This window comes from Polyodon spathula, chromosome 39 (assembly GCF_017654505.1).
Source record: "Polyodon spathula isolate WHYD16114869_AA chromosome 39, ASM1765450v1, whole genome shotgun sequence".
NCBI classification, from domain to species: Eukaryota; Metazoa; Chordata; class Actinopteri; order Acipenseriformes; family Polyodontidae; genus Polyodon; species Polyodon spathula.
Genome location: NC_054572.1, coordinates 323695 through 347137, shown reverse-complemented (window position 1 = coordinate 347137; position 23443 = coordinate 323695). Strand labels below are relative to the sequence as shown.

Below are 23443 nucleotides of genomic sequence, written 5' to 3'. Positions count from 1 at the left end.
CCTTTCTCTCGCTTTTGCTTAGAAGTTGTGGAGCGTGTGTGTGTGTGTGTGTTGGTGAGAGACAGAACGGTTTTGGAGATACAACATCTGACAGCTGAAGGAGCATTACATTTTTGGGGGGGGGGGGGGGGGGGGGGGGGGGGAGTTTATTGTTTTAATACTGGTATTTCTGGACATCGATAAAACAAATGTTTGGTTTTTTTTTGGTTTGTTTGTTTTGTTTTCAAACTGTAAAAAGTTCCAGATTGCTAAAAGTTTGTCTGTTTTTTTTTTTTTTTTTTTTTTTTTTTTTTTTTTGAGGATTGGATATAAATGCACAAACCTAAATATTTACGTGTTTCAACTATATATAGCTATTTATTTCGACTATATATAAAACTTTATATATATATATATATATATATATATATATATATATATATATATATATATATATATATATATATATATATATATATATTTTTTTTTTTTTTTTTTCACATTTTTTATTTATTTTATTTTATTTTTTTTATCATTTTTAAACGGACTTGCATTAATGCCGCATGGTTTAAATTAGTTAAGTCGCGGTGGTATAATAGTTTTATCATGTATTAACTGTTCAACTGCGAATGCCAAAGTACTTTTACGCGCCCATAAAGAATGACATCTGTCCCAGTTAGCAGCTATTCCGTGCGCCCAGCTCGCCGGAGCGAGTGGCTTTGCAGCGCCTTGGCACACCACTACAAACCGGACCCCGGCGTGGATAATGAGATTGTAGTCCTAGCCACCGGAGTCGACCAGTACCTCCAGGAAATATTCCATCACCTGGCCTATTACAGCGGAGACGATCTCATCTCCGACGAGGACTTCAAACTCTTATGCTCGGTTTTGGGGTTACTCGAGCACCTGGAAGTAGAGGAGGCGGGAGGGAATGAGACGAGAGGGCTCTGCTCCGGGCTGCCCCGGGAGCTCGGCTTCAGGGAGTTTCACTCCAGGCTCTGTGGGTATTTCTGCCTCCGCTCTGGGGGGTCTCAAGCTGAGACTCGCCTACCTCTTGCGGCGGAGACAGAACACGTAGAGCGAGAGATTAGACTTCGCTGGCCGCGAGTGCGGCGGAGGAAGTGTGTCAGTTTTGATCTCTCCAAGGACCGACCGTCGGTCAAGAGGACATGTCAGAAATCTGGATCGATCTTGAAACTGGATAAACTGCACCTCTGCTCCGGTGAGTGTGGAGATGAAACAGATTATTATTATTATTATTATTATTATTATTATTATTATTATTATTATTATTATTATTATTATTATTAATGCATAAACATTCAGAAAACGCAATTGCCAACAACGTTGTTGAATCTCTAGCACACCCCTTAGCAGGCTAATTTGGGTGAGGGTGCATGTTCTGTTTTTGCAGTGGGTTAGGGTAGGGTTCAAACCCTTTAACACTTTCACCCTAGCTCCCTTAAAGGGATAGCCTGGTTACGTAAAGGTTTAATACATTGAAAGGCTCTGTATAAAAAGTGGCTCATTGATTGATTGCCTAACTAATAGCCCCCCTATTCAGTTTAATACCACCTCTTTGTTTAGGATTACAGGGACATCACAGATTTTTACTAATGTCAAACTCAAGCAAAATGATGCTTTCATCAGCTGTACAATCTGTACCCATTTGGTTTTGCACATCACAAATGCATTTAAGTCTTGCAATTTCAAGTTCAAGTTCTGGTCATTTAAGGCGTTCCTGGCCTCCATCTGCATGTTCCCAGATTCTTGTTGGGGGGTACTTGTAGGGAAGGTGAAAGTTGGGCATTTAGAATTCTTTGACCAGGGTTTTATTTTCTAACTGCCAGGAGGGCACTTTTATAACCCTTCCCTGTGTTGTAATTCCAGACTCTGGCCAACAGGGGGCAGTACAGTGCCGCCTGGAGATGGAGAATGCCAGCCTGCGGGAACTGGTGGAGGATCTGAGATCAGCCCTGCAGGGGAGTGACGCCCGCTGCCTGGCCCTAGAAGTGGCAGTGCGGAGAGAAAAAGCTGCAGAGCCAGTCGAGGTGCCAGCCTGCAAGGCAGCTCGTCTCCACAAGGGAGAGTGCTGCCGGGGCACCAGGGCTCTCCTGAAAGAGCTGGAGCTGATCAGAGCCTCGCGGGACGGACAGCTCGAGGAGGCCATGAGGTTCAATCAGAGGGTGGAGGAAGAGCTGATGGCAGCCAATCAGCAGATCCAGCAGCTGGAGGAGGCGGCGTCTCGGCTGCAGCGGGAGAACGCGGAGATCAAGAGGAAGGCTGAAGATGCCAGGGCAGCTCTGGTCAACGGGCTTGAGAAAGTCAGGGAGATCCAGGAGACTGCCAGGCTGGTGCCCTGCTTGCAAGAGAGGATCCAGGAGCTGGAGGCTGAGCTGCAAGGCTACCGGTAAGCATCTGTTGCCTCTGTTCCATTTTGCAGCATTACTGCTTTTTCCTGGCTTTTATTATGTGGCCATGACCCTACAGCTCACAGACAGACAAGCAGTTTTAATAGCCAGTGTATCCCACGGCCACCGAGTGCGGACATGTGTGGATGAAAGTGTAGCCTACCTGATGAGATGATAAACAGATGTGCTGTTTGCTTTGTTTGTGGATGTAATTAAAGACCTCATTGAGGAACCAACGGCACTGCTTTGAAGAAGAGGAGGGATGTTAATGTTTTACCTGGTGAACTGTAATCAGTCTTCAGGTCTGAGGGACGGGGTCATTTGCATCATCAAACTACATAATGTTACAAAACTGCATTGTTGAGAGAGAGGGAGAGAGCGAGAGGGAGGGAGGGGAGGGAAGAATTGTCTTAAACGGATGAGGAAACGTTCAGGTCGAGTTAATTACAGAGCACTGGCCTGCTGTTATTTAAGAGATTACCATCTGGACAACGGAGGATCATTCTTCCTAGAAATCAGCCCAGACTTGAAACCCAAAGCAAAGCACAATCTAATCTTGATCTCCTAACAAGGGCAGCCGGCTTCTAATCATGTGTACATCTGTATATAGTAAGTGACCTCTGCGTTGTCTGTTCCTGATAGCGGTGGGGCTGTTTCTCATACACACAGGCCCCTTTAATTAACCAGCAGCAGCATTCATCCATACTCCAGCTGATGCATGCCTATCAGCATGCTGACAGCCAGTTCCTGTTTCTAGCTCAATAACGTTGTTCCAAGCCGTGCCTTGTGAACAAATACGTTCTCAATGGCTTCCTCCTCTTGGAAGCCTCTTTCCCAGGGTTTGACTCGCTGACCAATTATCACTGAGCCATTGCACATTCCTTCAAATATTAAGCCTCTTTTCTCTGTGCTGGTGATACTGACCCTGTCAGGGAAGCTGTACAGTACCCTATAGACAGAACATTCTTCAGAGTGCACAGTGGCAGGGACGGGGCACAGTACCCTGGAATGATAAAGGCTCTGGAAGGAGTGAAGGTTCCCCTTTGTTATTCGAGGGGCTGCTGGCTGAATGGGCGTTTGCAGGTGGTGAGGCAGGCTGGTCTGGCTGTGGTCTCCACTGAGCAGACGCATTGCTGCTTTTCTCTGGGGGACCCGGACGACACGCACAAAAGAATCCGAGGCTTTTCTTTTTATTTTGATTCCCATTTACCCCTGTGTTAATTTGCAAGTAAAAAACGAATGCAGTTTGCAGGCGTGGCGAGAGTGCATTAAGAGGCATTACGGGGTTTTAAATCAGCACACACACAATTGCAGTTCATTTAGAGTGTCGCTTCATGACATCGTTACAGTAGATTAGCTGCAGCACTAAACCTTCGTTGCGTTTGCACGTTGTAAATGCAATTTAAGATCATTGACTACACAACATTTAAATTGCATCACTGTGGGTTTAAGCTTCTTAGAATTAGGAAATAAACTACTTGAGGAGTAAATTGACCATTTAGCGGAGTGAAAGAAATGCAGTAAAACGAACCAGTCGCTCAGAATGCAGTGCGTTGTATTCTTTAAATAAAGTATAGCTCGCTGTCACGACCCTTCTACTCGGGTGATCCACTGTTCCACTGTATATAGAACATATACAATGTAACGTGCTGGCTGACTCCTTGAGAACCAGGAGCTCCTGTCTGAACCAGACTGACCAGGCAAAAGCTGGGCGAGTGGCAACACTGTATCTCACTGCAGCACCCCCCCAGGGTTGAAGGGGGAGGGGGAGTCACTCCCCAATCTCAGTGCTCCCACAAGCTCACGCTGGGGTGAATATTGACATGTGGGCTGTGTAGCAAGGCAGGAGGGACTCATTAGTCCTAATTAACGAGCTTACTGTCCAATTATCAGTGCCCTTTAATAGACACAATGCCACTTTAGATCCTGGATCAGATTAACCCTTCCGATGCCCTTATACAGGTTTTGTTACAGTAAATTTGCGCAGTCATTTTTCAGTTTAGCCATTCTTATACTGTGGGTCCCTCTCGCACGCACTGGGAGGTCTTGTCTGTGTGTAAGGTGAAAGTGAAGAAGGAAAGCAGAAAGATCTAAGGACATGAAGACACAGTTAATGTTTGGTGAGATTCACAGGGGCTCTGATTGACTGATTAGCTTGATGCTGGCTTGGCTTTAAACGGCCTGGCAATGGTGGGAAAGTTCTCTCCTGGTAATTCTGTCCCAGCGGGGCACAACTCCCCCCCCCCCCCCCCCCCCCCCCCCCGGCCACACACAGCGTGGTTCAGGATCAACAGAGTCCCATGGATTCAGGATTAACACTCCTGCCCTGCAATTTCTACTGTGCACAGGCAGCATACATTTTAAATGATTAACAGATTCACACCCCTGCAAAGCTAGGACTAATATTCTAGTGGAATATCGTGGGAGTAACTTCTGTTCTATTGCACGTTTGCTTTGGAATCATCTGCAGCTTGCCTTCCTGCATCAGGAGGTGTCTGTTTCTGCTACTCTCCCTTCGTAACCCCCTCTATTTCACGCAGGGCTGTGTGCGTGGAAGGTCGATAGCCTCGCGCTCTGCAGATTGATCACGTTGCAGTTCTGTTTGTTTCTCACAGCTGCAGGGCTGAGACTCCGGACGAGCAGGTGACCTCCGCCGTGACCCTCAACCCCTGCAGCCCACCCCCCTCGCATCGATGCTCCCCCACGGGCCGAGACAAGAGCTCTCTGAGAGCGGGTGAGCCCTGCCTATCTGTCTGTCTGTGTCCGTACGTCCATGTGTTTATCACTGTGCTGTAATGCCATACTCGTCAACTTGTTTTTTTTGCCACTGTGGAACGCACTCCTAATAATATGGCAATTTAATATTGCTGTTGAATTATTAGTGATGAAGCCCTGTGTGTCTGTGTATTGCTCTTGAATCATTAGTGATGAAGCCCTGTGTGTCTGTGTATTGCTGTTGAATCATTAGTGATGAAGCCCTGTGTGTCTGTGTATTGCTCTTGAATCATTAGTGATGAAGCCCTGTGTGTCTGTGTATTGCTGTTGAATCATTAGTGATGAAGCCCTGTGTGTCTGTGTATTGCTGTTGAATTGCAGAAATCAGATAGTGGTCAGTGACCTAATGTTCTAGGAGGAATCTCAGGTATGGCAGTGTTCTGTCGGGAGAGGATCCCGACAGCTTTTCTCATTTGCAATCTCAAGTTCAGCTTTGTTTTCCTAACAATATTTAAACACTATCATTTTCACGGTGTCTGACGTGTGAAGCCCTGTGTATCGCTGTGCCAGTCTGTCCACGTGTCTAACGGTTTTGTGGTCCCACAGGGGAGGAGCATCTCCAGCGGGCAGTGGAAGGCCGCGCTGCCTCGGACGAGGAGGAGGAGGAGAGAGGAAGCGAGGAAGGGCAGTGCTGTCTCCTGGAGGTCAAGAGGCTGCTGAACCAGCTCAGCTGCTGTGGGAGAGGGTGAGTGCCTTCGCTGTGCTTTCTGTAGGAATGCTTACTAGAGCACATTTGGAGGGAGCGGTTCACATAGCACACAGTGCCACCAGTGCCCAAATACTGTAACTGCAGTTTATTTGACAGGTATTTTAACATAGAATTTTTGTTTTCCATAGTCAAACACAAATTGTAAAACTGGAGTTTTGTATATCTATAGACTGATGCATTGGTACTGCTATTGCAAAGTATTTAATATGAATAGAGATACAGAAATTGTACCTTGGACAGTGTCAGAGAAACACAAGCCAGTTTCTTTTACCTCTAGTAACAACACAGTCCTGTACCTACATGCAAAGCAGAGGCAACAAAGCATCTGAAATGGAAGAAACCGTTTAGCTCTGAATTGTTAACTGCTTCCAGGCAACAGAAGGAAACGAGACAACTGCAGCTCATTAGCCATTTGGTAGCTGTATAATTACTGTTAATTTGTGTTTCTTAAACGCTGACTCGCACAGCGGTAAACAAGGACTTGTAGGCTGGTAAACTGACAGCCAGGGAGCACTATAGAACCGGTTCCACTAAGATATTGCTGTGGAACTTGGGAGCATTGACAGGCCCAGCTGTTTCCTTCAACAAACTGAAACAACTTGCTGGTGAACTTCTCAAGCAGTTTTTCCCCAAGTTGCAGAGATCGAGACTGTTTAGAATTGCTTGAACTTTGAGATGAAAATGCTGCCTAAAACTGGATGCTTCCGCAGTAGACATTTCAAGAGCTTTTGGTCAACTTTGTGGGAGAGGTGACATTTTCAAGCAGTTCCACCCTGGATGCTCAGATCAAGCCTGTTCTGGTGTTGCTTAAGTTTCTATAGGAGTTTGCCTTATGGTTTGTTTATATGGGCAATGCACACTTCCAGTAAACTACACTTTTGACCACTTTTAACCATTTGAAGCGGCCTCTGAAAAAACAGAGCTCCCGATCCACCTGCCACTAGCCGTCAACACCCTGTTCCTGGTGAGCGCAGCTCCTTCTCAAAATGCCCTGTTTTTGTTGTTGTTTCCACAGCTGTCAAAGTAGTGCTGCACGCCAGCTGCTCATCGCCCAGGCCTGTTTCCACGGCAACGCATCGGCCTGTGTCGCCATGACATCAGAGCTCAAGGGGTGGAGTCGGCGATGCCACGCCTGTCTCGAGGATCGGGGAAGGAGTTCGGAGAGCGAGTTGGAAAAGGTGAGCGGCGAGGCCTGGAGCTGATAGACTGCGATGTTAGTGAGGCTTGTGTAATGTGACCCTGGCTTCCAGTCCTGTATTAACATCTCCCTCTCTCTCTCTTTCTTTCCCTCTCTCTCTCAGCTGCTGTGCTCGACGGGGAAGGACCTGCAGCTGCAGGAGGAGGAAGCGGAGATGCTGCGGATGGAGCTCCAGATGGTTGAGACGGAGCGCGTGCGTCTCTCTCTGCTGGAGGAGAAGCTGGCTGATGCACTGACACTGCTGCTGCAGCTGCGAGCGCAGGTAACAACTCCAAACACGTGCTGCTCTTTAAAATCTGCTGATCTATTGCAATTGCGTTATACTTTTATTTCTTGATGAACTGTCTGTTTAATGCAGAATCTCCCTTGCAGAATATTTCTCGCAGGGCTCTGGGGAAGATCCTTTTGGACACACTTGATCTCTGCAGCAAAGCTGGCCATGGTAAGGCTCTAAGCCACAAGCACACACCTTCTTTTACTGGGATAAGGGACTCCCAAGTCCAGGTCCAAGCAAGCTCCGAAAGCAAGGAGGTAGCAGGTTCGACAAACATTCATTAGCATGTTATCTCCCAGCCATGATACAAATGCATATGAAACATATTAGTGCAGAGAATTCAAAAACAGCATATCCAAGGAGAATCAGGATCAATCACAAGAAACAGATGAAGAAAAGAAGTAATTCATAATTGATCTATGTATATAATATGACTAGCAGAGCTTCACACTGGCTATCTCTTTGGTAACCCCTCGTCCTGCCTCTCTTTCTCCAGGTCCATCCCACTCCCCTGTAGTGCTCGATACCCTCTGTCAGCAGCTCCTATCCTCTGAGCTACTGGCGGCAGAACCAGCCGGGCAGGCTGGACCCGAGCAGCCGTGCAGCACCACCAACTCCCTGATCATCTCCTGCTGAGACTGAGGAGAGAGAGTGTCTATCAGCTGCAGTCCTGTGAGCCCAGAATGGGAATGGGATGTGAAACAGAGGACTGAAGATGCCAGTCTAGCACCTTCCCAGATTCCAAGTGTTGTATTGTTAGACAGAAACGAATGAACTTCAGCAGATACCATTCTATTTCACTGATTATAAACCGTAGTTCAAAACCACAGTTTATTTGAAATCGAAGGCAGTGTGATGCTCTAATTAGCTGTTTGTTTACTACAGTACTTTAGTGGTAAATAGCCTGTCTATTATGGTATATATATAGAAATCTATAAATGCAAAATGTCTCAATTATTTTTTAAATGTACTATATTTGTATCCATTCTCTGTACAAAGTGTATATATCGTGAGCGTTCATTTTATTTTTTTATCTGAGGGCATACTGCCACCTATGTGTAAGTGGATGTTACTACAGTGTATCACTCTTCAGGTCCAATTGCACAGAGAGGTAGCTGGAACCCTTGGGCTTGACTATTGTACTGATAGCTGTTCCTGTTCATTTCTAGTATTCCAGAAATTAAAAAGTGGTGAAAATATTATATTTACATTGTTGTGTTGTATGATGTTTCATTGTTGCAATTTAGAAATACAGAGACTAAAAATAGTCTGTAAATATGGTTACATACATATATATATATATATATATATATATATATATATATATATATATATATATATAAATCATTGACATTGAAACTAGTTATTTGTGAGTAGCTGGTTTCTAGGAAGCTTGCCTCTTTCAGCTAAACCTTTGTTGCTGACAAACTGACCCATCAACAAGGCCTGCATTTGTGTGGAGTGCCTAGGAGGTTGTAAACAAACAAGAAGTAATAATATTTTGATAGGTAATATTGAACAATACTGAAGCTGTGCACACCAGTGGTGATTAAACAAGGCTCAGACATGTGTCACATGCCTTAGCCTTGATCAGGGAACTCTGTCCTTGTGAACGGTGCAATGTTGTAATTCATAAAGCAGATGAGATCATTTTCTGTAGACCTTGCACTCCCTTCAGTTGTTCCAGGCATTTCTGAGTACAGTGCTGTGATTGTTTTATTGTTTCAAATGGTATGAAACAAAGAAGCTGAGGCCCACTCTTTCAGTACAGTCTCATATGCACGTGTAGTTTTCTCTGCTGACCCATTGCGTCAGGGGAAAAGCTATAATGCAGCAGTCCTGGGAATAAAGAAATACATTGTTTAAGGCGAAGGCATAGCTCGGACACTGCAGTGGACTGTGTGTGACTGGCACCCTCTAGTGGCTAAACTGCATGTCCTTGCTCATCATATAATTCAATGAAAAGCAATACTCGCTGATGAAAGGAAGGTGTTGCCACACTTAAAGAAATGTTATCTTTATGCAGAAACGAAATATAAAATAACAGAAACACCCTGTGATTTTCATCCTGGGTGCTATCATTTGTAGCAGAGCATGCACGTTTGGGTGATGAAATGTTATATTTTAATGTGATTGTGAGACCGATTCTTCAGCAAGGTGTACAGGCTTCAACATTTGTTTGTCCGTCAGCACACGTCACTCGCCACAAGGGGCACTGTGGAGATGCCCACAATAGGTGTCAATTAAAGATGACAGAATGCAATAAGACAGTTTTGCGGGCCAGGGAAGTCCAGTATCTGAAACTGGTGATGCTGGACGAACTGGGAACATAAGACTCCAGAGACGAAAGACTAAGAAATATTTAAGATTTATTATTCAGATAATTTATAAGTACAGCAGTTGTGCAGTCTTCAATTATCAGCGCTCAACATTAAGAGCACCGTGCTGTAGACATCCATGCACACGTCCGGGCAGGGTTGAGATGCATACCTTTCCAGCGTGCAACACAAAGGACCCACAGAAACAAAGGCAAGAAGACAACCCTCGCACTCATACTGCCGCTTTTTAAACGTTTTATTAGCCCTTACCTGGTCGTGGCTCTTTCTCTGTTATCTTGCAGGTTTCACAGGTAATTGCTTTCCAGGCTGGAAGGTGACGTCACACACCACCCCTCTTTCTGAGATCCACAGTATCTCAGAACTCTGAGCACCCAATCATATCCACTGTGGGAGGGGTTTGGAACCTCGCCTCAGTGAGGGATTCAATGGATTGGCTTCTGACAGAAACTGAGGTCTCATTAATGACAACAGCTGACAACTCTTTTGATAAACACTGGGGAACAGTACAGGAATCATAATTCAAATAAACAACTAATTACTGTTAGAACTTATCTTTTTATATACAAAAATGTCTGACAAACTGTAAAAAAAAACAAAACAGGTCACAGGAGCCAAAGTTCCTATTCATAATAAGACGTTTCAATTGGATTGTGCCTCAAACACGTATTTACACCCTGTTGGCTGCAGGTGGCACTGTTGCATAAAGAGTGTACGTTCTCCACCCAAATTACATTATAAAATATCTTAAACACATCAATACAACCACAATCACCCAGATGCTTTTTGGCAGCATTGATTCAATTAAAATTTAAATAACTTTAATAAATAAATAAGAATACTTCTAAGTAAAATAAGTTCATCTTTTACTAATGCCCATTAAAACCCTCTAGGGATTTATTTAAATAAATTGAATTATTATTAAAATTAAAGACAAATGAATTCTTAATTATTTTTTTTTTTTGCGTAATACACATATCTAGATTAATATGATCACTAGCCATGTGTGACAATCAATTGCTGAGATTTTAAAATCAAATCAAACTACATACACACATTTGAAATAAAACATCTCATCCAAGCCTTTTTTTGTAACGCTACGTCTCCACTATCCAAAACCAGTCTCAGGAACCATTCCAGTTGTGAAGATGCTATTCCAGTTATTCACGCATGAAGCAGGTTCATTCAGGTATCAGTGAGAGCAGTTAATAAAATCACAGCCCAACCCTGGTCCTGGGACCCCATCCCATTCATTGAAGGTGCAGGTTTAAGGGAAGGGCAGCTTGGATCCTTTGGGGTAAATCAGCCCCAGGAAGTTGTAAAGTGTTGAATTATCCAGCAGATGGAGAATCACAGGACAGATATTACAGCGTCCGCGCTGGGAGTGGAGTACTTCAGACATGCTCAAATAAACTTCAATTCAAAGTCTTGACTGCAAGTCCTTTCCAATGCAGACCCTGTTGTTGAATTTAAGTCTCTTACAGTATTAAAGTCAGCACTACAGAGTTGAATACTATTGAAGGGAACAGAGCATGCTGGCCAACAGACTGGCAGCACTTTACAAGACACAGAGTTTTCAGCAAGTGGTACAATTCAAAAGTAATTATGTATGAAAAATATTTCCTCATGAAATTCCACACTAGGTTGATTTCATCCGTATTCATGTCACGTATAATAAGTATGCCCACACTATCGGAGAACACAGTGCCCGGCAGGTCGAGAAGCAAGAATGGGAAACACTCAAGATGGGTTTCCTCAAACCCCAGTTCTTCAGGGCAGAGGATGCCTAGTGTGAGGAGGCTGTTCTGTGTGTTATTGCCAGTTTTTAAATTTTTTTTGCACTATATCATTTTAGCCTGTAGAAAAATGGCCAATATTTTTTTTTTTTTAATTCCCATTGAAAAATAATGAGAATTCACTTCTCCCACTGACATTAAAATAATTATTGTAATAAATTACAAAATACAAAAAGGGTACAGGAAGCCTGGGGAGGGGTGGGTCTAATCCCCGACGTCGCTGTCGCGGTCTCCGATCAGCCACAGGATGTGGAAGCTGAGAGCCAGGAAGCCGGTCCCGAGCAGGTCCCCCATAGAGGTGAGGTACGGGATGGAGAAGTTATCTGGGTCCATCCCTCGCCCCCACATCCAGTGCACCATCCAGTCAGCCATGTAGAGCAGGATCAGCACCTAACAGGGGAGCAATACAGCACTGTGAGACACCCTGAGGATCACATCACAGCTCCCCTGTCATTACACAGGCACAGCTTGCAAACGGAAAGCCATGGCGGTCGATAATGGATTAATAGATTTATTGCTGTATCGCCACCTTCTTTTTTCTAACACCCCAACTGTGGCCCTTCTGTATCCTGCATGCTTTGTGATCACACTCTCTTTAATTCCAGTGTTTGCTATGCTCTGTTTGAAGACACGGCGCTGTGGTACCTGTAGCAGTGCCACGGTCAAGTAGAAAGCCATGAATACGGAGGTGAGGGTGGTGTGGCCGCCCTGCATGGAGCTGATGGTGTAGAGGAAGACCAGGTGACCCGGGACCACCAGGAGGAAGAGCACTCGGGCCGAGCGGGAGTTCAAACCTGTGGGAGGACAGGAGGAGTGTCAATCAGACCCATTCATCCACCAGCGTGGAAACCCCGCCTTTACTTTCTGGATTTATACAGGGATACGTCGATATCTCGCCACTGGAGATTAAATTAACAGAAGCAGGTGTTGCCGTTTGTTGTTTTCCAGTCCTGCTCCGCGTCCCCAGGGTTAGGGCGTTAGAAGCTCCAGATGAAGGGCTGGTCTCTCGACTTACCTGATCCGAAGAAGGCACTGCAGGGGTTGAGGCACTTGGGTCGGTTAGCCTGGGGCTCCACGCCGGGTAGGCCAGACATGTGGAGGTAGGTTGAGATTCGGCTGGCCTGCACTGCAACCAGATTGCCACCAACACCTGCCAGGAGAGAGACACTTGTTAAACAGAGACCTCTCACCAAGACTGGCAATGCCCAATAGAAATACTAAAAGCAGGGAGAGTGGGTATGCTTGTTAATGACATTGCCAACATAAGAGCCATATACATTCCATTGAGCTCCTGGTACTTTTAGAGAAGAAAGCTGTGTTTTCAGGGCTTCCGTTTGGTCAGAAAGGTTGTAAAGCTCGACTCCAGACTCTCAGCTCCTTGCACTGGCTACCAGGAAGGTTTTGCGTGGATTTCAGAATCCTGCTCCTTGTTTATAGAGCCGAGACATCTGGGCAAGCAGCTTGCTAGCAATGTGCTCTCGTGCAGTTTGAGAAAACACTGTCCATGCTTCCAGCAGCCCCTAGCTTTCCATTAAAGAGCTTGCAGTTTTCTCTGGCAAGTCATGGCTAGGCTTGGCTAAAGACTTCTCTTTACCATCTTGTTAAATGACTTTGTTTAATTCGGATCGTAGAGCTGCATTTGGTTGGTAAAGTGCCCCTAGATACAGAGATATTTGCACACTTGAGATGATCCGGTATGGTTATGAAAATCAACATCTCTAAGCGTGCATGACTAATAATTTTTGCAGTGTATAGCGATGGCCAAAAATTTAGCATCACCTGGAATTTTAGGATTGAGACAACTTTAAAAAAAAAAACACTTATATGAACATAATGTAGATCTTTTGCGTAACATCATGTAATCAAAGAAACTAAAAAGTGATAATGTAAAAGTCTGCGTAACTCAGTATGTTAACGTAACATTATTCAGCAGGTTTGATTCGACTTTAGGAAGCAAAATTAGGTCTTTCTATAGGGTGATGCAAAACTTTTGACCATAGCTGTACAAATCAACCCTGGCCCAGCTAAGTAAGTTAGATCTTTTTAAAAAGCAATTAAAATGCCCCTTCAGGAGCTTGTCAAACAGGCATTGAAGAGTGCGAGTTGAGGCTTACCGTTGATGACTGGTGTGAAGACTGCCATCCCTGCGAAGTTGGGATCTGACACCGTTTTATCTAATATCAGACCCCCAACACTGGAAAAGATCACAGCAGAGCAAGTCAGACCATAGCCAGATATCCTGCTTTTCATTTGCATTGATGTGATGTGCATTGAGCAAGCACAGCAGCTACAAACACATTACAATGCTTGGAACACTAAAGCTTTGGACCCGAAACGTTTGTCTTCACTGTTTCTGCTTTCATGTATGCGATGCACCGTTTGGCGTTTTGGCCGGAGAGTGTAGCGGTTACCTGCTGATCGCCATGGCGATGATGACGGGCTCCCAGCCAGAGTACAGCACCTCCCTCGTGGAGGGGGTCCGGCGGGCGATAACGATCCAGATCGGGGTCAGGGCCACAAAGACGGCGCACACCAGCGTGTTCACGTAGTCATTCGCCTCTGCAAACACACACACACAAGAGACACTGTCTTCATCAACTAGGACTGCAAGCTCCAGCCCTCATCAGCACCACCACCACCCGGAGGCTTCAACACAAGCAGATGCACATGTGACATGTGCCAAGAGGGGCGTTTACAGAAGTGCTCAAGTACAGCAGATGCGATGTGTGCTAAAGTTCACATCAAATGGTTGTGTGATTCTCAAGGGCTTGCTAAAAATATACACCTACTCTACTGCCTTTCCCAGAATTGTAGCACCCCTTATCAAACTTTACCACATTCAAACTGCACAGTAACTTTGCAGTTTCTGTATGCTTGTCTCATATTTACCTTAGCTTACCATGCTTTTAGTTTTTGTTATAAGCTTTACCATACCTCTCTGGGCTTCACAGTGCTTATGCTTTTATGTTGGGAGACTTTCCTAAGGCAAGGACTCCACTCACGCATCTGTTTGTAGAGCCCCCCACTGATGCCGGACAGGAGTGCCAAGGTGATGAGGTCTCCCAGGCTGGCAGCAATGGGCGTTGCCACGTTGTCAGGGTTTATACTGATCTTCCTGGCGCCCACGATCACCCCAATCATTATCAACCCTGCGCAGACACAACAAGCGGGTTAAAAGCGCTGATCAAGGATCGCCACTATACAAAGCACTGCCAGCGCTGGGCTTTCTGTCTGTACTAGCTTTTGTTGCAATCATATTAAACACAACTGATATTTTTATCCCCCTGTCCAGAGTTATTATTCACACTGCTAGTGTAGTTAGTTTCACTGCCCTCCACTCATCCTGTCTTATCTGGATGACATATTGCCCGCCGCTCAAGTCTTCATAAAAGATTATTTATGGAAGGCGTGTGTAACAGGTTCACCAGGCAGGGCAATGGTACGACTTAGCCTGGGGCAGGTGAGGCTTGACAAGCAGCTGATTAATTATTATTGCATGTGTACTCTACAGCTATGGCCACAAGTTTTGCATCATCTAGAATTTTAGGATTGAGACATAATTTTAAAAAAATAACAAACAATATGAACATAATTTAAATCTCTTATTTGACATCATGAAATAAAATAAACTACAAAACGATATTGCAAAAGTCTACCGGAAGCTATAACAGCAATACAGTATTTCAAAAGATCGCATTTTTCACTATATGAAAAACTACAAAGCGGTATGTAATTCAATATGTTAACGTAACATTATTCAGCAGGTTTCATTCGACTTTATGAAGAACACTTTGCATTCTAGCCTGGCCAGGACTTGAACTGAGGAGTGAATTAGTGAGGGTTCTTGCACAGTACAGTAAACAGTAAAATATGAACTGTTAACAAGGCCTAACCATGAGTTAACAGAATGCATGACTTGCCGAACTGTGACAGAGGATCAAAAGCATTTTTTTTTAGTACTTTTTTTATTATTCATTTATCTGTCACTCAAATCAAAAGCGTTTAATTGGTTTGTGGCTGGGCTGCTCCTGTGGAGATACACACATCACTGAGGCAGCCTGGGGCAGTACAGATCTACAAGACAATCCCGTTTCTGTGTCGAGGGATTGGCTTTGGTTTGTGTCAGAATCTCACCCAGTAATAGGGAGGCAATGAACGCCGTGGCTACACTGCTGGCACACAGCAGGACCGCGTGCCCCATTTTGAAATGGCCCTCAGGGATCCAGCCGAATATCACAGCAGCGATCGAGGCCAGGAACCCCACCACTGTGGCCTGGACCTAGACAAAGAAAGAAGAGATGTTACGGGACACGGCTTGATGAGAGCAGTTAGGTCAGGCAGGTGTACAAAAGCAGTTCAAGGGGTGTGTTAGCTGTCCAGGTGAAGACTGGGTGGAAACTTTGTACAGCCTGTGTGGGACAACTTTAAAAGGTCCTCGGTGTGCTGCGTTTAACTTGTTTTAACAAGAAACAGTTTTGGTTGAACCGGTAAACAGCTTAGCCCTCCGGCTTAAGAGTTTAGGAATTTGAAAAAGTTTATTTAGCGCTCCAAAGACGGAGTTAGGTTTTTGTTTTGTTTCAGCGTTTCACTTGTGATCTGTGTAAATAATAAAAGTGCGTAGCAGGCACTAAACTGCAGGTCTTGTGCCTGGATCAGGTATTTCAAGGGTGCAGACCAGCCTTGGGCAGTATGCTTTACCACAACATACACACACACACACACACACACACACACACATATATATATACACACACATACATACATACATACACAAATACACACGTTCGCATACGAAAACAGGAATATTTAAAAACAAGTTCATCTCAAGCTCAGATGATGACTAATTTTCATGCATCGACTACATTCAGCTCAATCTGTTAACATGACAGATTCCTGCTGCCTGCCCGGTTTGATGCTAAACTGGTTATTGTTTTGCTCTTGGGCACACTGATGGGCTCACCTGTATCAGCGCTAGGTTCCCTACGATCATCCCCCACATCTCCTTGGCTGTGTCCATATGCCCAATATTAGCCTGAAGAGAAAGAAAATGATGGCGATGTAGACAAGCCCCTTTATTAATGAGTGTACTTACTGTTAAATACACCGAGCATCCAAAGAAACGTATCACTTATATTTGGATAAAATTCAGTAGATCGAAAAACGAGCAGGTCTAGTGACTTTTTATTGTGCTGATTAACAACTGACATCACAAAGATGCTGCAGGATGATCTGTCGATCTTGGGCAGGTGTTGTGACTCATAGTCCATAGTCCAGCCTAAAACATGTCGATTGCACGATTGCTCTCTTTACCGCTTTTATTCAAGCTTGCAATTCATCAGCTGAAATCACTCCATATCCAGTGTCCAATCAACTGTCTCACTAATTAGGTGATTAAGTGCATAAGCTTCAGTCACAGTCACTTAAGCGAGGACAAGGAATATTTTATTTTAATAAATGTGTTATAATAGTGATAAGTTTCTTTTGATGCTTGGTATACAAATACACAACTTCGATTTTGTGTAATTTGGGGAAAAGAAATCCCCTGATCTACTATAAATCTTCTCTAGTGTGACTAGAATAGAGTTTGCAGTGCAAGGTGCATTAGAGTACATAATTAGCATGAAGAGAGCAAGGGAATATTACTGTGCACATTTACTATAGAAAACCTGTACAAGACCCCACTGCTTCATTGAGGGGAAAAAACACAAAACTAAAATCTACACCAATGAGAGGGCTGGCATTGTAGATAACCATTGCCTTAGTCGCATACAGAAATCAGGTTATTCAATTTGAACACCCCTCAGCTAACATGCTCTTCTCCAAAGCTGAAGGACTCAAAGCTGCAGTAGGATGGAAACGCAGGTATCTGCCACAGCATGTACGAGGCAGGTTTATGCCTTTTACGTGTTCGGACACTGCATGCATGTTAAATTATAAACGGGTAACAATGTACATCAAGGGCTTATGCAATCTTCAAAGCTAGTGCTCCGACCTTGAAATATGTTTCTAATATTATAGATAGATTCCATCACTAATTGGTGCGGTTTTCCTCTTAGTAATTGTTTGCAAGCAGTGGATTTGTTTGGCCAGCGTCAGCAACCTCTGGTTTAATCGCATACCAAATTCAGGACCCCCAGATCAGAAGCTTGGAACTTTCATTAAAATCCCTTTTGGGGGCCTGATGTAAATCTATGCATGAACAAAAACACTCTGGCTGCCTTCCTAATCATGTGAACTAATTCTCACTAAATCTGAGACTTAGCTAGTGAAGGATTAGCATTCAAGTAACCCAGCCAGCAACTTTAATTACACCTAATCTGCTGGTAATTAGACGCAGCTTCCAGCCGCTTTGTAAAGGAGATGACAATGATTTTGAATACATGGTTATTTTTTTGTTTTATGTTTTTTTCTATCTTCAAGAGCAAGGAACAGGAAAGCTGTTTGCACACGCGGTCCCTCCCCTGTCTGTCATGTTTCCAATGTGTTGGGATTGTTTTCAGGTTTGAATGCAGAGGAATCGCGTGGTCACACAATGGGACACACAGGCAGCTCTGCAGGAACAGCACCACGGGGCTAGCATGCTACTGTTTTGCTTGTATTATCCTTACCAGTGGGTTAGATAGCAGAACCACTATTAGGGACGCAAGTTTCAGTTTAATTCCTGAACGTTTACAATTAATATGATCATCATCTATCTGTGGCCCAATCAATTGCTGTGATTTATATTTAAAAAATAAAAATAAATAAATTATATATATACATACACACATTTGAAATAAAACATGCCACAACAGGATGTCATTTTGTAAAGCCACGTCTCCACTATCCAAAAAAACCCATTCCAGTTATGAGGGTGCTATTCCAGTTATTCTCTCCTGTAAACAGCTGGGTCTAAGCGGATGGTGTACTCACTGCAGTAGACAACCTGGAGGCCAGCGTCATCTCCAGATTCCCCTTCAGCCCCAGCAGAGCCGGGACCAGAATAAACACCTCGGTCACCTCCTGGAACACCGTCCAGTGCTGCAGAGAGAGAACACAGCACAGAGTGAGCACCATGGGTAGCGACAGCTTGAAAACAGTGCTGGAGAGAGAGCGAACACAGCACAGAGTGAGCACCACGGGTACAGACAGCTTGAAAACAGTGCTGGAGAGAGAGAGCACAGCAGAGTGAGCACCATGGGTAAGGACAGCTTTGGAAAGCAGGAACTGAAGCCATCAGTGCAGACCATCAAGGTTTGATGTCCAGTGAAAATTGTTTACAGTTTTTCATGAGTGTTAACAACGTGATCCTATCAGCAACTTCAAGTAAAGGAATCGGCCTGTTCAAAGAGAACATCCAAGCTCTGAATACAGTCCTCATTGTTAAAACAGTATATATTACATGCAACTGTGTTTTTAATCTCTGTAATACTGTACAATGTCATTTATTATTCTCCATGTAGTAGGTACAGTTACATAACTTAACAAGGTGCTCCATTGTGGTAAACCAAAGTAAAAACTAACAATGTCAGAGAACTAGCATGAAATTACAGCTCAGAAACAAAGGCCTATGTAAGAGGAGCCCAAGTATTTACTGCGAGTTTCGGAACATGTTAACACAGTGTTTTCAACCTTAGAAACAGCCTTTGGAATTCCCAGAAGCCCACTGAAATTAAACCAAGGGCTTCTTTCTTAAATAAATAAAACAGAGCTGGCTGCCCTGCGACCCTGCACACCGCAAGCAAGCGGCTTAGCCACAATGCAAAAGAGCCAGACTCGTCTGCGTTCCTGTACAGCTTGTAACCTCGTCTCAAGATTGACTGGGTGTGGAAACCCAGTATTTCCCTCACCCCCTAGAAGAGAGTGAGGTCCCTCCAATCCAGCACAGGCTGGATGCATGATCACTGGAGCACTATGTGGGCTCACATTGCCACTGTGTGCTCTGTCCCGGATCTGTGGATTAATAGCATCTTCTTCTCCATCTTTCTTTTTAGTCCTTCTCCAGGACCTTTTGAGAGCACAAAAACCCAGGACAATTAAAAAAAAAACAGGAATAATATTACATCTCAAGAGTCGTCTTTCTCTAAACACGGTCTGTGGTGGCTGGTGGAAGGGTAAAGCACACACTCTGCTGTAGATTGCTGGGTTTTCTGTTAACTCTGCCCCACGTGTGGTTCTCTGTTGTTTACTCCCCTGAAGTTACATCGCAGCAAGTTCAATCATTGAGAGAGAGCTGCAAGAACGTGGCAAAAATCTCCAGTCCACAATCCCAGAGCTATTGTTACTGCACAGTAAACCTCTTGTCTCTACACAAAGTTATTAAATCAATGACAAGAGACAATAGGACCCATTGTCTGTCCAGGACTAAGCAACAAGGAGAAGATGTTATCCAGGTAGCCAGGGTGGCACTGATTGGACGGGACCGCTCTGCAAGGGGTTTAAATCGTTCTGCAGAGGTACAAGACCTTTTTTTTTTTTTTAAACGTAGTGTTTCAGTGCTGTACAGACGTTCTATGTCATTATCCATTTGTACCAGCTTCACTTTTTTTTTATTATTTTTTTTTTTTTTAACATATTCTCATTTTGTTGATCATTAATGAACATTTCTGTACTGTGGGTGTTGTCGAGTGATTAAAAATGAGACGTTTTGTGTTTGAATTGAAAGTGATGGCCTCTCAAGGAGTCAAATGGGTCAAAGTTCAAGTATATTTTCCTCTACAGGAATTACCACTTTTTAATGTCCCCCACTGTGCTATTATGCCTTTTTTTAAGAATGGCTCAGGATGCAAATATAGCCATGTATTACACACACACACACACATTATATATATATAGTAAGGTGGCGGGGGAGGGGTCAGATTCCTCCCTGCCTAAAAAAACATGTGAAAATGCACACTTTGTTTAATTGAATTGCTTTTGTTTAATTTGTTTGTTTAATTGTATGATTTGTGTTAATTGTTTCATTGTTAATTATCCCCTGCACCTGGCTATCATTGTAAATTAGAGCCAGGTGCAGGGTATTTAAGGAAAGCAGCCAGTGTGCTCAGTGCTGTTGCTGCTATGGAGTGAAAAAGTCCAGCTGAAAGTCGTTAAGGTCTGTTGGAAACCTACCTTTGGTTTTATAAACACGTGTATTAGTGTTTTGCTTTGGTATTATATGTCAGGTAAACAGCTTAGCTGTCCTGCGTGTTAGTCAGGGACCTGTGTACATTTAGTTAGCGCTCAATGAGAGTTAGGTGTTTGTTTTATTTTTTGAATAAAAGTGTGCGAAAGCACTTTAAAAATGCTTTAAAAATCAAAGTTTTATCCCCGGGGCACGTTCTTAAAGGGGCACGAACCCAAATTACGGCCAGCCTGTTTACATATATTATAGTTTTCTATCCAGTAAATATAGTATGTGCCTATCCAGTCAGTATCTCGTACTGTCAGAATTCTGCTGGGGTGTGCTATATACACCATCATGTATATTGGGATAATTGAGTTAAATTAGTTTAAAATAGATTCTGCAGCTCCAGCTACAACAAAGCAGCCAGAACGAGTTCAACCAAACAAGAGAGACAACCAGGTTTGACCTGCTTCAGCACCAGCTTGCACCATGCCTTCCAAAACCAGCAACAAACACTGCAGGACCTTTACTCGTGCTATCAGGCTAATTAAAGAAACTTGACATGCGCATGCGTTTTATTTTTTTAAACAAATATAATTTTGTATTGCTTGAAGTATTACTTGATATTCTAGGATTCAGGATTTGCAGTTTTTTAAAAGTTGCTGAAGTGCATTCTAATTGCAGGGTTCTTCGTTATGTGGAGAAGCCAGTAACTTGACACCAGAACTTGGTCTAACTTAAGAACAGACTGACCTCCTGAGTATGACCTGTCAGTATTTTTAACAGCCATGCAACCTCACAGGCAAAACGTCAGGACCAGGCACTGCGTGCTGCAAATGAATACAGACGGGAGAGGGGAATATTCTTCTTTTGCAGATACATCTCAAATTAAACTTTACAATAAAACGTCTGCTGGACTTATCAACCTAATCAAGTACAACGTTTTGTACAGATGAACTACGATTGTCTTTTTTTTCCACGGGTTTACCCATTGCTGTATAATATGTAGGTCCCTGTGACAATTCCATTTCTGAAAGATATACATATTCTACATGCACTGCCTGTTACACTGCATTTAGGAACCTGACAGCTGGTGTAGTTTGCTTCCAGTAAAGGACACGACACACTGCAGCTGCCCATTTTCTTAAAATGTCATCAACGAAAAAGACACAAGCTGCATCAAAGATGCAAATGTCTTTATATCTATTTTGGAGTGTGAAATGACATGGAATAAGTCACTTTTACAGCCCTAACTATGACGTCTAGGGTATACATCTTGTGTTCTGGGATGGTCTCAGATTCCTGATCCACAGGAAGTGGGAGGGAGTTCCCAAATCGGAACAGGAGATAACATTTCAGATTTCTTAAATTCTTTCAATCGGTCTCCTCCTATCCATGACACCACAGCCAATAGAAGTCATCTTGCCAGCGTGAACTCTGTCTATGAAATGGAAATAAAAGCAGCTCTTTGCATGTGACAAGGGGGTCTGCACGTGTGACTTTCTCTCAAGTTTTCAGTTCTCTTGTCTCCCACTATTGTTTATTGCATTTATTAATACTATAACTTGTATACCATTTATTTTTGACTGTATGTTCTCATTGTATTGGGTACAGTCAATGCCCCAATAGAGGTGGAAATAAAACTGATCCATTTCTGGTTTTATAAGACTCACCTGAGCTTGTGACACACACACTGTGGCTCCTCAAACTTGTATTAAAACATGAAATGAGGTGAAAGTTACTCTCAGTAAAATAACAGCAAACTATAATAAACCACAGTGAACACATGGCAAAGCATAGGCAAGAATTGTAAAGGAAAGTGAGATATGGTAAATAACATTAATTACCATGCTATTACAGGAAAGCATGGTAAAACTGGTAAATACAGTGGTAAGCTTTAAAGATAGTTTTAAACAAAAGCATGGACATTTGGTCCCTACAGCTATCCATCCAGATGTATTGCCACTCTAAAATAAAAGGTATATTAACCAAATATAACTCACCTGTACAATATCCAACACTATGCCAGCCCCGACTGTTCCAAAGCCCGCCAGCAGGAACGGAACCAGAACTTGTAACCCAATGGAGAAGGAGGTTTCCTTGAGAGGGGGCGCCAGCACTTGGCTCTGGTCTGTGCTGGTGTCGTCGCTGTCGTTGCTTTGGCTGCCGTTCTCCAGGAGCGCGTCCTCCTCGAGAACACCCTTAGCATTGGCCCGGGATTTGATGACCACAACCTCGGCTCGGTCGGCATCGCTGTCTCCCTCTTGCTGTTCCGTTCTCTTTGTGAGGCTGGTCACTTCCTTCAGTTCGCAGTCGCCCGGCCGCGTTTCGGTGGGTATAACCGGGTGCACGGCACCGCTGGCATGATGGTAGCCAGGGACTGGTCCTTCTTTTTTGGTTTCAGCAACGTTTGTAGACATTTTTTTTTCTTAAAAAAAAAATGTTCTTGTTGTTCTTACAACCAAAAAAAAAAAAAAAAAAAAAAAAAAAGTTGAGTTTTTTTTTTTTTTTTTAAATCAGCTTTCGTAAAGCTGATGGAAGTGTATTTGAGTTTATCCCATGGAGTCAACTTTAAATATATAAATAATTAAATAGATGAATCATTAAAAAAAAAAAAAAAAAAAAACACGTATGTTTTAGCATCAGGCAGAAGCTATTGTAAAAATATTTTAAGGTTGGAAACTACGGCAAGGTGTTTCTTGTCTCTTGGCCATTCGTAGTGCAGATCCAGTGTTGGCTTTGGGCAGGTGTACCTGGATCGCGCCATTAAAAAGTCATATTCTGGCGCAGCTTGAAGAAAATTAGCATTTGTGCAGAAAAGTTAACTGTTAATGATTTGAAAGCGATTATCGTTCATATTGCTGAGATCAATATTCTGCC

General features: G+C 43.5%; 2 protein-coding genes across 2 annotated transcripts; one reads left to right on the top strand and one right to left on the bottom strand.

Moving 5' to 3' along the window:
* Positions 1-483: 483 nt before the first annotated feature.
* Positions 484-8531, top strand: LOC121304682 (EF-hand and coiled-coil domain-containing protein 1-like). The gene is made up of 8 exons (XM_041235952.1): positions 484-1201; positions 1870-2389; positions 5006-5124; positions 5712-5850; positions 6890-7052; positions 7176-7334; positions 7445-7514; positions 7843-8531. The coding sequence occupies exons 1-8, from the start codon at positions 640-642 to the stop codon at positions 7980-7982; spliced, it is 1872 nt and encodes a 623-aa protein (XP_041091886.1). The 5' UTR covers positions 484-639; the 3' UTR covers positions 7983-8531.
* A 1167-nt stretch (positions 8532-9698) lies between these two features.
* On the bottom strand, positions 9699-23037 carry LOC121304762 (solute carrier family 41 member 1-like). Its single transcript, XM_041236146.1, has 10 exons — positions 22567-23037; positions 18391-18498; positions 16439-16510; positions 15613-15757; positions 14481-14627; positions 13890-14037; positions 13593-13672; positions 12494-12628; positions 12124-12272; positions 9699-11868 (listed from the first exon to the last, which is right to left on the bottom strand). The coding sequence occupies exons 1-10, from the start codon at positions 22981-22983 to the stop codon at positions 11683-11685; spliced, it is 1587 nt and encodes a 528-aa protein (XP_041092080.1). The 5' UTR covers positions 22984-23037; the 3' UTR covers positions 9699-11682.
* Positions 23038-23443: the final 406 nt, after the last annotated feature.